We start from the raw sequence: 15,791 nt of genomic DNA, 5'->3' as shown, positions 1-15,791 counted from the left end.
CACTCATAGGATGCAGCCCTTCCTGGTCTCAACTGAAATCCTGGGATATTTACCACAGCCCTTCTTGGCAGGTTCTGAACCCCACGTTTTGTTCCCCCAGTTGAAGCAAAGAACATGCCTTTTCTCCAGTGGCATTTCTCCCTAGCATCTGGCAAAATGTCATTGTGAGCATCGTAGGGAACCTTGCTGAAAAAGAAAATGGGGGCTGGAAAAGCGGAGACGTTGGTTAAGGCTGTTCAAAAGCCCAAGGAGCAAACCAAGGCCAGCAGGCCTCTGCTCTCCTGCCTCATCCCATGCTTCCGACCTTATCCTTAGGATGATAGAACTGTGACCAAACATGCAACTACAGGATATGCCTACTCCTTAGCTCTCAGCGGGTCTGATTGTCGCTGTTTCAGAAGTTGGGAGAGACCAGGACCAGTGCTTGACAAGGGCCAAGCACCCACTGGAAGAACAGAGTTGCCATTTCTCGGGGCAGTGGGGCCAGAGGGGGTCTGGAGTGATGTCAGGGAGTGGGGGGTGAGGAGGTGCACTCACTGAGGTCAGTGGGCACAGACAGGAGAGATACATGGATCACCCTCAGCCCTGAGAGAGCACGAGCCATGGTGTCGGGCTACTGTCCACATTAGGGAAACAAAAATTTAGGGAAACTCTACAAAATAATGACCCTTCAAAAGCATCAAGGTCATGAAGTCAATGAAAGACTGTTCGTCCCAGATGGAAGACGATCAACGCATCCTTCTCTATAGGAGCTCTTGGCAGGAAGGGGGCTTCCATGTTCTGGTGCTGGGTCACTGGCTGAGGCAGGGGGTATGCATGTCCCCTGATGCCAGATGGGTCTGAGCACCAGCAGGGGGATCCCTTGGTTGCACTGCAGTTGCAGAGGGGGACCCACCTGTGTGTGGTCCTCACTCACTAACATGCCGGGGGTGATAGGCAACACGTTAACAGCTTCTGCTCCGAAGTTTCAAGGGAAACACTTCCTTGCATTGTAATTACAGCATTTCCCTAAGTTTGAAATTCTTTTCAAAATGAAACCTATTTTTGAAAACACAGCAGAACTGAGACACAGCGATCCCCTCAGTATGTGGATATGGGTCAGAAGAGGGGAGGTGAGCCCAGCAGGATGAGGCTGTCCCCGCACTGGGGGACACCAACTGCAATGGAGGGTGTGCCTGGGACCACCGCTCCTGATCCAGCAACGGGAACACGCCTTGCTGCTTCTGACATGGAATCATACGTTGTCGCAGCTGGAGGTGACCTAAATACAGACCAGCGCCACCTCCACGGAGAGGGGAGCAGAGCTCCATGGGAGCGTTTCTGGCTGAAGTCCCCAGGCCATCAGAGGGGACCCTAAGCAGAGCTTCAGGCCCGCCTTCCTCAGGCAGGTGGAGGCCCCACGGTGCTGGTGGCGCTCAGGGCTCACAGTGAGAGCGGCGGGGGCAGGCCAGTGCGGGGATGCTGGCGAGCGGGTGACACTGGCTCCGTTCCGCTAGGGCTCCTAGGAGACAATGCGGAGTGTGTGCCTCGAAGAGGCCCACCTGAGGGGTTATCAAGTCTCCAGCTCCTGTCCATCTTGTATAGAGGCTGCTCCCACAGCTTCGGCCTGTCCCCACCCGTGGGCACACATGCCCGCGGCCAGAGAAGACTCAGGCAAAACTCAGGGAACATGGTAGGAGGCCCGGTTCTGCTGGGAGGCACGTCTGGGCTCTCTGCTGCTCTGTCCCCTTGGGGGTGGCCCTGTCCCTCTCCTGGCAATGCCCTGGGGCAGGAGGGCTGTGCTGGCCCAGCCTCGTGTCCTTGCTCCAGCCCCTATGAGGGGAGAATGGGGGCTTCCTGGAAGTGTTCTGGGGAGGGCTGGCACATACCTCCTGATGCCCCATTATTACCAGGGGTGGAGCCGGCGTGCCCATCTCCGTGTGTGTAGCTGGGGCTGAGCTGACAGACAGCTCTGGGAGAAGCCCTCTAGGAGCAGGATGGGGAGCTCGCAAGCACAGGGACAGTGGGAGAAGTCCTGTCTTTTCTCTCCTCAGTCGTCTCCTGCCCCAGCCCCTGGGCGAACCATGGCAGCAGCACTGACAGCAGAATAGGGATGGCAGATACTGCAGCCACATAAACACTGAGGGGAGGGGAGCCTCCCTCTTTGACCAGAGCAGCTGTGGTTCTAAGAGGGTGGGGAAAACCTCCACTGCTTTTTCCCATCTCTGTCCTCCTGCTCTTTGTCCCCAGAATTGGGTGTAGATGTGGGCCTGCAAAGCTGAGCAATGTGAGGAAGATCCGGGGAACCAGAAAGGACCAGAGGGATCATGGGAGCTCAGGAAAGTGAACCCTGAACAGCACAAGTATGGGTATAACCCTGATGGCACACAAAAGATGTGAACTGAAGGAAGGGACAGGCCACCACCCAGCCAGCCCAGCCCCTGGAAGACACACATGCACAGACCCAAACAGCCCTGCAGAGGATTGACAAAGAGCTGACCTGACGCTGAAATCACAACCCCCAGAAGGCTGATCAGAATTTGCACCCTGAATGCAGCTGGGTGAATCACTTGCTGAAACAAAAATACCAACATTCCCCAAAGAACATAAATAAGATACAAAGTCTCATAGCACAGTTTTCAAAACACCCAGGGTACAACCCAAGATTACTTAGCATATGAAGAATCAATAAAATCTCAGCTCTCCCGGGAAAAAACAATCAACAGACGCTGATGCTGAGATAACTCAGATGTTGGAAATATCTGAAAAAGACTTTAAAGCAGCTATTATCAAAACGTTCCTAGTAAGGGTAAACACTCTTCAAAGATTGGAAAGGTAGGAACTATTAGTAAGAAATAGAAGACATCCATAAAAAGCAAATGGATATTTTACTGATATCCTGCAAAAATACAAAAACCAAAGTAAAAATCTCATTGGATGAACTCAAGAGCAGACTGAACATGTCAGAGAAAAGGGCCTGTGAAGTTGAAGAAAGATCAATAGAAATTATCCACTATGAACACTAAAGAGGAAGAAAACATTAAAAAGCATGAATAGAGCTTCAGCAGCCTATGGGACAATATCAAAACGTCTTTCATGTCATTGGACTCCCAGAGAGAGAGGAGAAAGTGTTGTGTCAGAAGAAGAAGGAGGAGGAGGAGGAAGAGGAAGAGAAGGGGGGAGGGGGAGGGGAGAAGGAGGAAGGAGAAGACGGAGAAGAAGGAGAAGAAGGGGAAGAGATAATGGCTGAGATTTCCCCAAATTTATCAAAAACACAGATTTAAGAAGCTCGGAGAACCCCCAAACAAGTAAATTCCAAGAAATCCACATCAGAGCACATCATACTCAAACTACTGAAAACTACAGACAAAGGAAAAAACCTGAGAGCCATTAGAGAAAAGACATAATTTACAGAAGAACAAAGATTTGAATGACTGCAGATTTCTCACCAGGAACACAGAGGCTAGAAGGAAGTAGAACATGATTTTGAATTCTTAAAGACAAGAACGGCCAAACCTGAATTCTATATTTAGGGAAAATATAATAGTGGTATAAAGATGTTATCAGATGAGGAAAGTTTAAAGTATTTCATTGCCAGCAGACCTGCTATAAAAGAAGGGCTGGGGGAATTCTTTAACAGAGAGACATTTTCTTGGTCCTTCATATGCTGAGTAATCTTGGATTGTATCCAGGACGTTTGAAAATTGTGTTGTGAGACTATATCTTACTTATATCCTATGGGGAATGTTGATATTTTTGTTTGGGAGGATGGAGGAAGGGGGCCCAGGCTGAGCAATGCCTCTGGAAGCTGGAAGAGGCAAAGAAAATGTTCTTCCCTAACACCTCTGGAAGCAGTGCAGCCCTGCACACACCGTAATTTTAGGACCTCCAATCTCCAGAAATGTGAGATAATAAGTGTGTGTCATCTTAAGCCACCATTGGTGGTCACTTGTCACCGCAGCCACAGGACACTAACCAGGTGCCAGGAGAGGAGAGGAGAGGTCACTGCTGTGGAGGCTGGGGGAGAACAGGGAAGGGACCCGCTTAGCAGTCAGCTCCAGAATCCTGCCAGGGCGGGAGCCCCGAAGCTGGAGCTTCCCAGTCCCTCCCCTTCTTCACCTCATCCAGACCAGGAAGGTCCAGGACCCCGTGGGTGGTGAGACGGGAGGCAGGGCAGACAGAGGGCAGGGGAGAATGACAGAAACCGTCTCTCCCTCTCCAGGCAGGCCTCCAGAATGGAGAAGGGCAGCTCCAAGTGCCTTCTAAGCTCTGGGCATCTGACGACCCTGGCCCCTTGGTACTGGACCGAGGGTGCGTGTGTTGTACGAGTGCTACAGAGGGTCGCAGGGACAGATGGCATGGCTGGTGCATCCACAGGGACAGCAGAACATGAACACAGAGCCGCGTCATGGCCACACCTGCAAGCTTCCCATACGGGGCACACCCTCCATTTTCTGGGAAGTATCAGCTTCTCTAAGGAGGCCCAGGTACCTCCCAGGATTGAGAAATATTAGCAGGAGGAAGACATCAAGGTTTGGGCTTGTGGGCGAGCTTGCATCCCAGCCAGCCCGGGGAGTGGGGAGGGGCGACCGGAGGAAAGTCTGAGGAAGATCACAGGGACAGGAGGACGAGGTGTTCAGGGCTCCGTCTCGCTCCACCGCCCTGGGATCCAACGCCCCCAAGTGCCCATCGCTTCCTGCCTGCCGCTCAGGCCTCCCACGGCCCGGCTGGGCCAAGCTCAGCAGACAGAAACCCCCGGCCTGGCTCCCACCCAGAGATGCTGAGGCAGCGGGAGGATCAGTGCTGCTGAGAGATCAGCCCCCCCAAAGAGTGAGGGGAGTTCAGTGTGTGTGTGCATGTGAGATGCGGGGGCCTGCGAGGAGGACGCGAGTCTGCCCTGGTCTCCCCGCAGCCTCGGCTGCAGATAAAGAGGGAGGAGGACACGCATGGGCATCCCCCGGCTGCCTTAAATCCGTCTGGGCAGAGCAGCCTTGGCAGCGTGAGCCATGATGGCCAGACCCCAGCAGGGCCCCCGGCTGCTGCTGGCCATCATGGGGGCCCTGGTGGCCCTCACCTACCAAACAAGGAGGAAAACCTTCATAAGTGTCTACGAGGTGCCCTTGTCAGATCCTGTCGTGGTGACCACTCTGGACTTTGTGACCAAGGACTTCAACAAGAAGAGCAATGACACGTACAACTTCCGGATTGTGCGTGTCCTCAAGGTCCTGAAGAGGGTCAGTGTCCCCCTCCCATTGCGCCAGGCCACCACAGGCTCGGGGTGGCCACGCAAGTGAACTCAGCCTCGTTTAGTCCAAAGTGGAGGTTTTAAGAGAAGCAGAAATCCCCTGGAGTGGATGAAGTGGAGCTGCTTAACTGACACCCAGGACCAGGGCTGTACACCCTGGCCTGAGGGCCCGAGCCGCCTGTGGCCCCGCGTGAAGGGTCTCCGGGGTGCCAGGTGCACCACGTGTGTGCACGTCAGGGGCTGTTTCCACGTGGGGCGGCAGCGCCAGGACTCGCAGCTGAGACGGGCTGGCCCTCAGAGTCTAGGCTGCTGCTCTCTGCCCTATACAAACCGTGAGCATCACGTGGGTCATCCAAGGGCGACTTTGCCCATGGCGTGGCTTCTGGGGAATTCTGCTCAAATGGCAGAAAGGGGCACGGGAGGCAGACAGGGGGTAGGGGGAGCTCACGGGTCTGTCCAGTGCAGGTCCTCGACCTGGGGCACCACACTAGGAGTCCCCAGCCCCGGAAGCTACAGACAAGGGAGAGGAGGTCGTTTATCCCCCTGTCCTTGCCTCCGACAGCTGACCGACCACATGGAGTATCGCATAAACCTGGAGATGCAGCGGACCAGCTGCCTCAGGATGGAGGTGAACAACTGCTCCTTCCAGGAAGGCAAGCTCTACAAGGTACTGGTCACGTCACCCAGAAAGAGCTTATTTCTCAGTGCTCTGCACCTTTGTCGTTGGAAGAATGATGAAGCAGTTGGGGGGGTCCAGAGGGAGAAGCCAAGGTGGCTGAGCTGCGGGAGAGCGGAGGGATACTCTGGTCCTGAGGGAAGTAGCTGATTATAATAATATTTTAGCAGCCAGGGGACCTTGTTGGTGCACCCAATGAATATCTGAACCTCAGCCTGACGTAAGACACGGTCGCTGGGCTGCAGCCTCTGTTTCTTTCATCCAGCAGTGTTTAGGCAAAGAGGAGGAGGAGGAGGTGGGAAAATGCATTCAGAAATAGTTCAACCGGTGGTGGTGTGGGTCAGAGAGGGGACAAGCCTGCAGGCAAGTGACCCGATGCGGGCCCACCTCCCCAACAGTGGCTTTGTCCCCACCCAGCGTTGTCACATCGGGGAAGCTGGATGGGCCATCATCACTGCAAGTGGTGGACCATCACACACGCAACACGTCAGGTGGGCCCACGTGCTCAGGGGCCTTGAAGGTCCCAAGTCCTACAGGCCCTGCAAATCTCTGCTCCTTACCCAGAGGAACTAACATGACGGAGATCACATGACCCACCTTGCTAGAACAGTCCTGATTTGTGCCCAGCTTCTTAGTGTCACTGTTAACAGCATCCCCAGTTGCCTACAACATGTCCTGGTTTGGTTCATAGATTCTATGGTCACCCTAGTTCTAATGGCCTAGGTGTTCTCAAGACAAACACATGTCCATCCACGGGCTCCCCACTCCATGGAGAAGTCTTCAAAATCTAGCAAGCTAGACGTTTTTGGTTCTTCCCTGGAGAAGATCATGAAATCTATGAAAAGACTAGTTGATGATAATAGTAAGGTAAACTTAGAGAGTCTCATCACTGTGAGAGATTAAATTGTGGGGTTAATATTCTGAATTCTACTTTAGGAGAAATGTCAACGTTTACACCTCCCACGTCACCTCATCCCCACCCTGGCTTCCCAGCGAAGAGCAGGAAAGCAAAATTGCACTACGAAGTGATAATAATGTGCAAAATATGTTGATTGATCTTTCCTTGTGGGAGAAGAGGGAGGTGGAGAAGAAAGGGGATCTTGGGCTAGAACAGGGAAGGGGGAGGAGAGGATGTAAGGATGGGTGGACGGACGGACGGATGGATGAAGGAAGGAAGGAAGGACAGCAGGAGGGAAGGAGAGGGGTTGGGTTTGGTGGGAGGAAGGGGAAAGGAAGCAGGAAGGATGAGGTGGGAGAGTGGGTGGAGGGAGAGAGAGAGGGAGCCAAGTGAGGGTAAGTGTGTTCACTGTATGAACAGCACATGAGCAGATAAGAAGAGGAAGCATCAGTCGTTACCATGGTGATGTGGGCGGGTGGACACTTGACTTCCAGTCTCCAATTCTAACCACAAAAGCAGAAGGACGTTTTGTGGGGTGGTTTCAGCAGTGACACTCTCAAGTCATTGAAATCAAAATAAAGATGGACCCACCTGTGGACTGGAGGCAGGTGAGGCAGGGTCATTTTCCCCATCTGCTGTCTTACACCTTCCTCTTTCCATGTTGATCTTTTTTATATTTTGTTTTCTTGTCTTTTTCAGAAAATCGATTGCTTATACTCAGTATTTGTTATTCCCTGGTTTGAAAAGTATAAAGTTCTGGCCCAAAACTGCACGGATGGCTAGGTGTCCCAGAGTGCAGCCCACACGGAGTCACTGTGTGTAAAAGAACCCTGCATTAAACAGGAGTTCTCAATATAGAAAATAAATGTTGGTCAGCCTATGCTCTTAAGGCTTTGAATGTTTATGTTTCCACTCCTTTTTTCCCCAAAATTCTTCAACTCATAATAATATGATCTGAAGGTCATCTGGGCTAGGGCAGTTTGGGGGTCCAAATGAGGTGACATGTATAACGTCTGGTCTTATAGCCTATACCTGCAGGATAGCAGGCCTTCAGCCTCATCCTTATATCAAGTAGGGGTCTTTCGATTTTAAAATAAGGAGATGAGAAAAGAGAGAAGGAGAACGAGGGAGGATGCTCTAATTACTTAAATGAACAGCTAAGAGATATTGGCAAGAATGCCTGTGATGACATCTCTGAGGGACCCAATGAATCTTCCTTGCCTAAAGTGTGAAACAAGGGGAAACAAGGAGAAATAACGCAAGTAATTGAAAAGAGGAGGGCCTTTGTTACTGGTAAGAACTAGGTTGGGAGATGTGCCTTATTTTTGCAGGCACGTGCACTTTCTGATACCAGACTCCAGAATTAGACTCACACCTCCAGCATCAGCAACATTGGACCAGAGCAGGTCTCTTCCCAGAGAGATTCCTCTCCCAGAATTGACAAGGAAAATGTGGGCACCTGTAAGAGGAGGAGGATGTGGGTATAACGCCCCGTTTATTCTTCCCAAACAGACCCATCTGATGAATTCCTGCAGGAGGGGAATGCTCGAGGGCAGAGTGAAACCAGGAATGCTGCATTAAAGTGGTGTCCTTTTCATGGATGTCACATTAACTGTGAGGAATAAGCATCCCTCACCCACCAGCTTGATTCAGTGTTTCAAATAATGTCATCAGGCTCAGCTCTCCCCTCGACTTCTTCCATGTGGTCTCAAGACGGTGCCAGCAGTTCACTGGGTCACATCTGCCCTCGTTCACATCCAGTAGGGAAAGGACCAGCCCATCCGCAAGAGTTCAGGCAAAAGCCTTGGGGTTTAATATCGCAGGGGAATTCTAGGGACTCTGTGGAAAACACACCGGCACACACAGCATCCATCGACCAGCAGAGAGAGGGAGCTGGGGCATTTATCCCCAATTACTGGCTGCAGGACAGCTCCTGTGAGGCATTAATTCTGTGGAACCTCTGGCCTGGGGTTGTTTGAGGGCAGGGCAAACAGCCAGAGGTGACAGGGAACAGGTGTTGGAATCTGGAGCTGCTGTGCACAGAAGGATGAGATGTGAGAGGACACGGGCAGAACACCAAAGGGACAGGTGAATCGTGAGCTGACAGCGGCCACCCACATCCCCACCAGCTGGAGAAGGCTGGAGCTTTGAAAGAACAATGTTTTTCAACTTCTACTCTCCCTGTGAAAGTTCCGGAGTCCTCAGGACCCCATTTCAGGTGGGACCCAGGTGAGAGTTCCCTCCGCCAACTGTCTGGGAAAATGCTAACCTACAATTTCTTCATCTTTAAACAAGAATGGCGGTACCTATTTCTTGCAAGAGTTGCAAAGATTAATGATGATAATGCTTGTAAGGCGCTTAACACAATGCCTAACACAAAGCAGATATTCAAACAAACAGTGATTCATAAAAATATGGGCACTAGTAGCATAATTTAATATTAATCAGCCATGCAGCTCTCTTCCGGCACTTTGGTTACTATGTCTGGAGGTGAGGGTTGGAGGGGAGAATAAAGGAAAGGTAGGACATTTGTGCTCATTGATTTTGGATTTCTCAGCCCAGTGGGTTTTTGAAACTTTTTTTTATTTTGCAATGTAGATTCACAGGAAGTTACAAAGCGTACAAGCGGTCTCTTGTACTCTTCATCTAGCTTCCCGCCATGGTTACATCTTTTGTAATTACAGAAAAAATCACAAGCAGGAAACTGACACCATACAGTGTGTATGTGTGTCATTTTGTCATATGTGTTGATCTGTGTGGCCACCACCGTGAAGACATTCTGCACTAACCCCTCTGTAGTCACACCTTTCCTTTACCATCTCAAACTCCCAGCAACCACTCACTTCTCCATCTTTATTACTGTGGCAATTCAAACATGTTGTGTAAATAGAATCATACAGTGTGTGCCCTTTGGAGACTGGTCACAATGCCCTTGGGATCTATCCAAGTTGTTTCATGCATCAGTAGTGTGTGCCTTTTAATTACTTAGTGGCATTTCATGGTATCCTCAGTACCACAGTTAACTATTTACCTATTGTAGGTGTGTTAGTTGTTTTCAAGTTTGGGGCTATTACAAATGAAGCTTCTATGTATAAGCATGTAAGGTTCATGTGTGGACCTACGTTTTCATTTCTCTAGGTTAAATGCCCAGGAATGCAATTGCTGACTTGTACGCTAAAGTATATTTTAGGATTTTTTTTTTTAAAGAAACTGCCAAACTTTTCCAGAGTAAATGTATCGTAATGTTCCTCTCTATCCCTGGTGATAGTCTTTGCCCTGAGGTCAACTTCATCTGATATTAATATAGGCCCTCCTGCTTTCAATTAATGTTCGCATAATATAACCTTCTTCACTTTTTACTTCCAACCGACCTGTATCGTTATATTTAAAGTAAGTTTCTTGTAGACAGCATACAGTTGGGTCACTGTTTTAATCCACTCTATTATTATCTGTCTTTTAATTGGCTTGTTTAGACAATTTACATGTGGTTTGTACATACCATGCATGACATTATTAACATGTCAGGGCTTACATCTATTTTACTATTTGTTCTCTGTTCTCTCTGCTTTTTATTTGTGTTTTCTCTATTCTTCCTGTGAGTCTCTTGAACACTTTTTTAAGAATTCCACTTGCACATATCTATACTGTTTTTTTTTTTTTTTTGTGGTACGCGGGCTTCTCACTGTTGTGGCCTCTCCCATGGCGGAGCACAGGCTCCAGAAACGCAGGCCCAGCGGCCATGGCTCACGGGCCCAGCTGCTCCACGGCACGTGGGATCCTCCCGGACCGGGGCATGAACCCGCGTCCCCTGCATCGGCAGACAGACTCTCAACCACTGCGCCACCAGGGAAGCCCTATCTATACTGTTTTTGAGTGTATCTCTGCATAGCCTTTTTAGTGGTTGCCTAGATATTACATTATGTATATATAATTTGGTCTACTGGTGTCAGTATTCTACCAGTTTGAGAGAAAGTTTACCTTCCTTTACATTCCATTTCTAGAAGTTTAGCCAATAGGCCAGCCTCGGCTGGGATGTTAGGATCTGGACAGAGTTTCCTTTGGAGGCTTCTGGCCTGTGATGTAGGGATAAGCTGCCATTTTATAGGGCTATCAAGTAACACAGTGAGGGCAGCAGGCAGCACCAGGCCCCCAGGCAGCCCCCAGTGACGTCAGATTTGCAAAACCAGTTGCTTCCAGCTTCCCTCTTTTTTGCACAAGAATTTTACCACCTTTAACCTTTCACCTCCATCCTCCGCTCTGCCTCAGGCCCCTCTGGCAAATGTGAGTTTCTGGTTTGTGTGTTTACTCTTCCCCCTCGGGAAACACCCTCTGGAGTTGCCATTGTGACTGATGGGTGGGACTGCTCCCTGGGGAGGAGACCAGCTGGTCTGGGGGCACATCTCAGCCCACAGCCACTCCCTGCGTGTGGACCAGGGCACACCTTCTCTGCTTGACTGTGAGTCACATGACGGAAGACGCTGTGGGTCTGGCTCCACCAGCAGTGAGCCCGTGAGCTGCTCGAGAACTCTCTGTCAGGAAGACCATCCCACGCAGCCCAAGACACGGGGTCCTTGAAAAAGCCTGATTGCAAAGTCGGCCTTGGCTGGAGTCTGGGAACTAGGATGGTAAACCATTCCAGATATAAAACTTTCCCTAAGTGATAAGAGGGCCTCGCTAGGTCTACAATGTTTATACAAACAATGGGATTTATGCTGAGCACCTGCTTTCTTTCCAGAAATCTGAAATTTTGGTACATGCTGGGCAGAGGCTGCCTATGTGAGCAGCTCCAGTGAAATCCTGGGGCACTGAGTCCCTGGGGAGTTTCCCTGGCACACACTTTATCTAATTCCTGGAGGAATGAGGCATGTCCTGTGTGGCTGCCCCCGGAGGGGACCCTGGAATCCTGTGCCTGGTTTCGGGGACGTCTCCGCACGAGCCTCTTCCCTTGGCTGATTTCGTCCTGTATCCTTCACTGTAAAATTCACAGCCCTGAGTACGACTGTACACCTGCCAGGTCCTGGCAATCCTCCTAGTGAATTCCTGAGCCAGAGGGTGGGTGTGGGGACCCCTGACACACTCACAAAGACAGGTGTCAGTCACAGAGTTGTACGAGCATGGGACAGAAACGGGGCTCTCCAAGATCAGGCCAGAGTCAGGATGTGCCTGACTCTTGAAAAGCCTCAGAGATGTGGGCTGGAGGTAGAAGCCAAGTGATGAGCTTCCCCCAAAGGATTAACAACCTTCTGCTTCAAACCACATCAGCTGCCTAAAGACCATTGACTATGGGCATAAGTGTGTGAGTGCACACGTGTGAGGTTTGGGTGGCTGTGAGTATGCACGTACGTGTGAGCGTGTACCGAGATCCTGATGAGGGATTCAAGGGCCTTTCAGATTCTACAATGCAAAGCACACAGCACGACCGTCCAATGTTTCATCAAGCATCTTTGCACATATGCACCTAGGCATCCAGACAGGAGTTGTTCCACAGCTGGTAACGGTTCATCCAGGGCACAGTGTATACCAGAAAGTCACAAATGAAACTCTGTGGAAGGAGAAAGGAAACGGACAATCAGCTTTCAGGGAAATATTTTTTTTGAAGGCAACAAAAATTCCCGCCTCCACCACCAGCCCCTGCCTGGGGAGTCTGGACCCGGCCTGACACGTGGGCAAGGCCAGATCTACTCACTGGCATATGCTGAGGGTGAGAGGGTCAGCTGAGCCGGCACAGGAATGTCACCCTGGGCTCCCTCGCCCAGTCCTCCTGCACCTGCCAGCTTGCAGGAGGTGCTGCCAGGAGGGACCAGGAGGAGGACATAGGTTGGAAGACAAGGAGGTGACTGGACAGTCCACAGGGATCCAGACAGAACAAGGTCCCCGAGGAAGGTAAAGCCGCTTCCACCTAAGGGCCAGGGAGTGTGCCAGGCGGATGAGGCATCCAGCGGCCGGGAGGCCTGGTGCCAGGTCTGTGCCAGTGCAGGGTGGGGAGACACCCAGTCAGAGGGCTTCCCTTCCCCCGCTCCCGGACCCAGGCACCACAGGTGGCATCAGGCAGCCCTGGGGCTGCGTCCTAACTCTGTCCCAGCCACACGGCTGCCAGAGCTTCCGCCATCCTGTCCATGTTTCCTTGTAAAACATTTATTCCCCCCCTTGACTGGAGCACCTTCTCAGACAGCTGCCGGCACACACCTTCTGCAGCTTCTTCTTGCTCTGAATGGGGCACCAGGGGTTGTTCGTGCTGTTCCTCTTGCACTTGGTCCGGCTAATTTTCACGGTGACTAGGTACTCCACGCCTGTCGTCAGCTACCAAGAAGCAAAGGCTATTAGATTTGTTTGTTTTTTAAATATTTATTTTAGCTGCGCCAGGTCTTAGTTGTGGCACATGGGATCTTTAGTTACGTCATGTGGACTCAGTTGCGGCATGCACGTGGGATCTAGTTCCCTGACCAGGGATCGAACCTGGGACCCCTTCATTGGGAGCATGGAGCCTTACCTACCGACCACCAGGGAAGTCCCAAAAGGCTGTTAGTTTTGACTCCAAGCATTGCTGATGCTCCCCAGGAAAAGCTGGGTTGGAGAGTGAAGACCCAGGAGCCTCTGTCCCCATTCCCTCCTCCCCTCCTGGCTGGAGGATGCCCAGCGGTCCCCGGTCAGCGCCCAGCATGTGCGGAGCCCGGTCCCTGCTCTGCACCGGCTCCACTGCTGCAGCCACAGGTGGCTTCTCACCTGTCCCCCTCGCATTCTTGGGACCAGGGTGGCAACTTCGCTGTAGCCCCATCGTACCCCCTAGTCTGCACAACAGTCCTCAGAATGCATGGATGGAGCCTCATCTGTTCCCTGGGCTCTGCCTCTGTCCTCTTCCTCCCTCCCCACTGCCTTGTCCCAAAGTCAGTGGTCAAACCAGTCAGAAGGCTGGGCACTCTCTGGAGTGGCCCCTGGGAGGACAGCCCCCCAGAAAACCTCAGGGTAGAACAGCAGGGGAAGGGGCCTGGGGCAGGACCACCGCCCTGGTCCCGGCAGCCACTGGAAGGACCTCAGGATGCAGGGCTTCTGGCTCTCCATCGAAGGACGGCTCTATCCAGCTTGCAGGGCTGGTGCCAAGAGGTTTCACACTGACCCTCAGCACACCCCGCATGTGTGAAGAAATTAAAACACTGGTGGCAAATTTAACTAACATTTCAGAGTGCACAGTGTTTTCTTATTCATTGTTAGGCTCGTTAGTTAAATAATAATAGGAATAATCATGATGATACAAATGTTTTCACAGGTGCCGCTTCACTCTTATTCCGCCCACTTTGCAGGTCAGGAAACTGAGGCCTGGAGAGTATGGATGGTGCTTGAACAAGACTCCACGATTAGGAGGAGCTGGTTGTCAAACCCAGAAGGGGGACCAGGAGCCCAGCAGAGACGCCCACCACATCCCCTCCCTGCCCTCTGTGAGGTACAGATGGACACAGTCACGTGGCAGCAGGCGATTGTCACCCAGCTACCCAGGGGTGCACCCGCTCTGTCCACTAATCCGACTGAATGACATCAAAAGTTTGCTTATAAACAATGATTTCAGTTAACTGTTAGTGACAAAGGACCAGCTCCACACGACTGGCCTCCTTGGGTTCCAGCTTCACCCCAGAGACTGATGGGGGAGAAAATGCCAACTTGGGCAGAATTTGGTGGATGGCTGCCACCTTGTGGCCATGTCACCTCAATGTCCTTGGCGCCGCGAGCCGCCATCTTGCAGCAAGAGTGTGTGACTCAGGCAGACAGGCTGCTGTCCACGCCCTGAGGCCCCTTAGTGTCACACTAGCACTGCCCGCCTGCCCTGCCCCACCCTGGCTGGTTTCTGTGTTCCTGCCGTCCCTCTCTCTAGCCAGAACCCTTTACTCCTAGTCAGTGTTTTTCCAAATCCAGTTAATTGAACGAAGATGCATTATTGCCTCTTCCCTAATTCATATAGTTTACTATCTAACCTTGAGGGCAGGTTGGACCAACAAAAGTGGTTTTTTAACAACTTTTCTTTCCTCTATTATCCTTCAATTGATGTATTTCAGAGAAACTTTATATGTAAAACAAAATGAGAGATGACGTGTACCTCCAGTTTCCTATAGGACCCTGCTAGAGGTCCTCTGTGTCATTCCAGCTTTCTGAAGGACACGGCTAGAAAATCCAGACTCAGATTTTACAACCCTGGACATGGAAAAACTATTGCTGAGGGGAACCTACGGAGAACACTTATGTTTTGCCAAACGAGAGGAATAATAAAGGAGACGAGACCGTCCTCATTTGCTGTCCTTCTGGCAAATTGCTGAATGAAAGCCATTCTTCCCTCGGAAGAGCAGCTGAGGAGCCCGGGGACATTTCCGTTCAAATGAGAGTAAGCTCGGTGCTCAGGCGGCTCTGGGTCTGAATAACCCTGCTCCCGGGAAGGCGCCCCCTGGTGCTCTCTGGGAGACACACTTGTGCCCACGAGGCCCTGCTCACGCGCTCTCACCTGCACCTGGCTTTGGAGCAGCTGGTCCACGCGGAACAGGTAGGAGTCATCGCTGTTGTTGTTGTACGTCTCCATGAAGAAGGTGAGGGTGGAGTTCACGTTCTTCGGGCTCGTGGACTCCTGGAAGCCGCTCCACTGTTGCAATTGACCCAGCCTGGCCACCAGGGCCAGGGCCAGCAGCAGCAGCAGAGGGTTCCCCCAGGGTCCAGCTCTCATCTCTGTGGCCTTGGAAGCCTCCTCCCCACTGGGCCTTCCAGGTAGAAAGGTGCCAGCCTCTTCCACTCACCCTCTCTCCCCGCAGCCGTCACCCACGCAGGCTTCCCCAGGAGATGCCCGCCTGCCATAAAACAGAGACTGAGGCCCCAACCCCTTCCTTTGGGTCCTGCCCATGACTTGACCGGAGGACCCTCCGTGGGAGTCTTCCCGCGCGGCTGCCCAACCCGCCGTCAGCTCGTTCACCTTTCTTGCCCCTTGGGTTCTTCAGTGATTGAGGCAAGTGTGATTTCTA

General features: G+C 51.6%; 2 protein-coding genes across 2 annotated transcripts; one reads left to right on the top strand and one right to left on the bottom strand.

Moving 5' to 3' along the window:
• The first annotated feature begins 4,985 nt into the window (after positions 1–4,985).
• On the top strand, positions 4,986–7,581 carry CST11 (cystatin 11). The gene is made up of 3 exons (XM_059037930.1): positions 4,986–5,213; positions 5,787–5,891; positions 7,498–7,581. The coding sequence occupies exons 1-3, from the start codon at positions 4,986–4,988 to the stop codon at positions 7,579–7,581; spliced, it is 417 nt and encodes a 138-aa protein (XP_058893913.1).
• A 4,675-nt stretch (positions 7,582–12,256) lies between these two features.
• On the bottom strand, positions 12,257–15,499 carry CSTL1 (cystatin like 1). Its single transcript, XM_059038230.1, has 3 exons — positions 15,284–15,499; positions 12,985–13,098; positions 12,257–12,340 (listed from the first exon to the last, which is right to left on the bottom strand). The coding sequence occupies exons 1-3, from the start codon at positions 15,497–15,499 to the stop codon at positions 12,257–12,259; spliced, it is 414 nt and encodes a 137-aa protein (XP_058894213.1).
• Between the last annotated feature and the right edge of the window lie 292 nt (positions 15,500–15,791).

The sequence above is a fragment of the Kogia breviceps genome, chromosome 14 (assembly GCF_026419965.1).
Source record: "Kogia breviceps isolate mKogBre1 chromosome 14, mKogBre1 haplotype 1, whole genome shotgun sequence".
Taxonomy (NCBI): domain Eukaryota; kingdom Metazoa; phylum Chordata; class Mammalia; order Artiodactyla; family Physeteridae; genus Kogia; species Kogia breviceps.
Note: the sequence above shows the minus strand (reverse complement) of the source record. Positions and strands in the feature narration are given on the sequence as shown.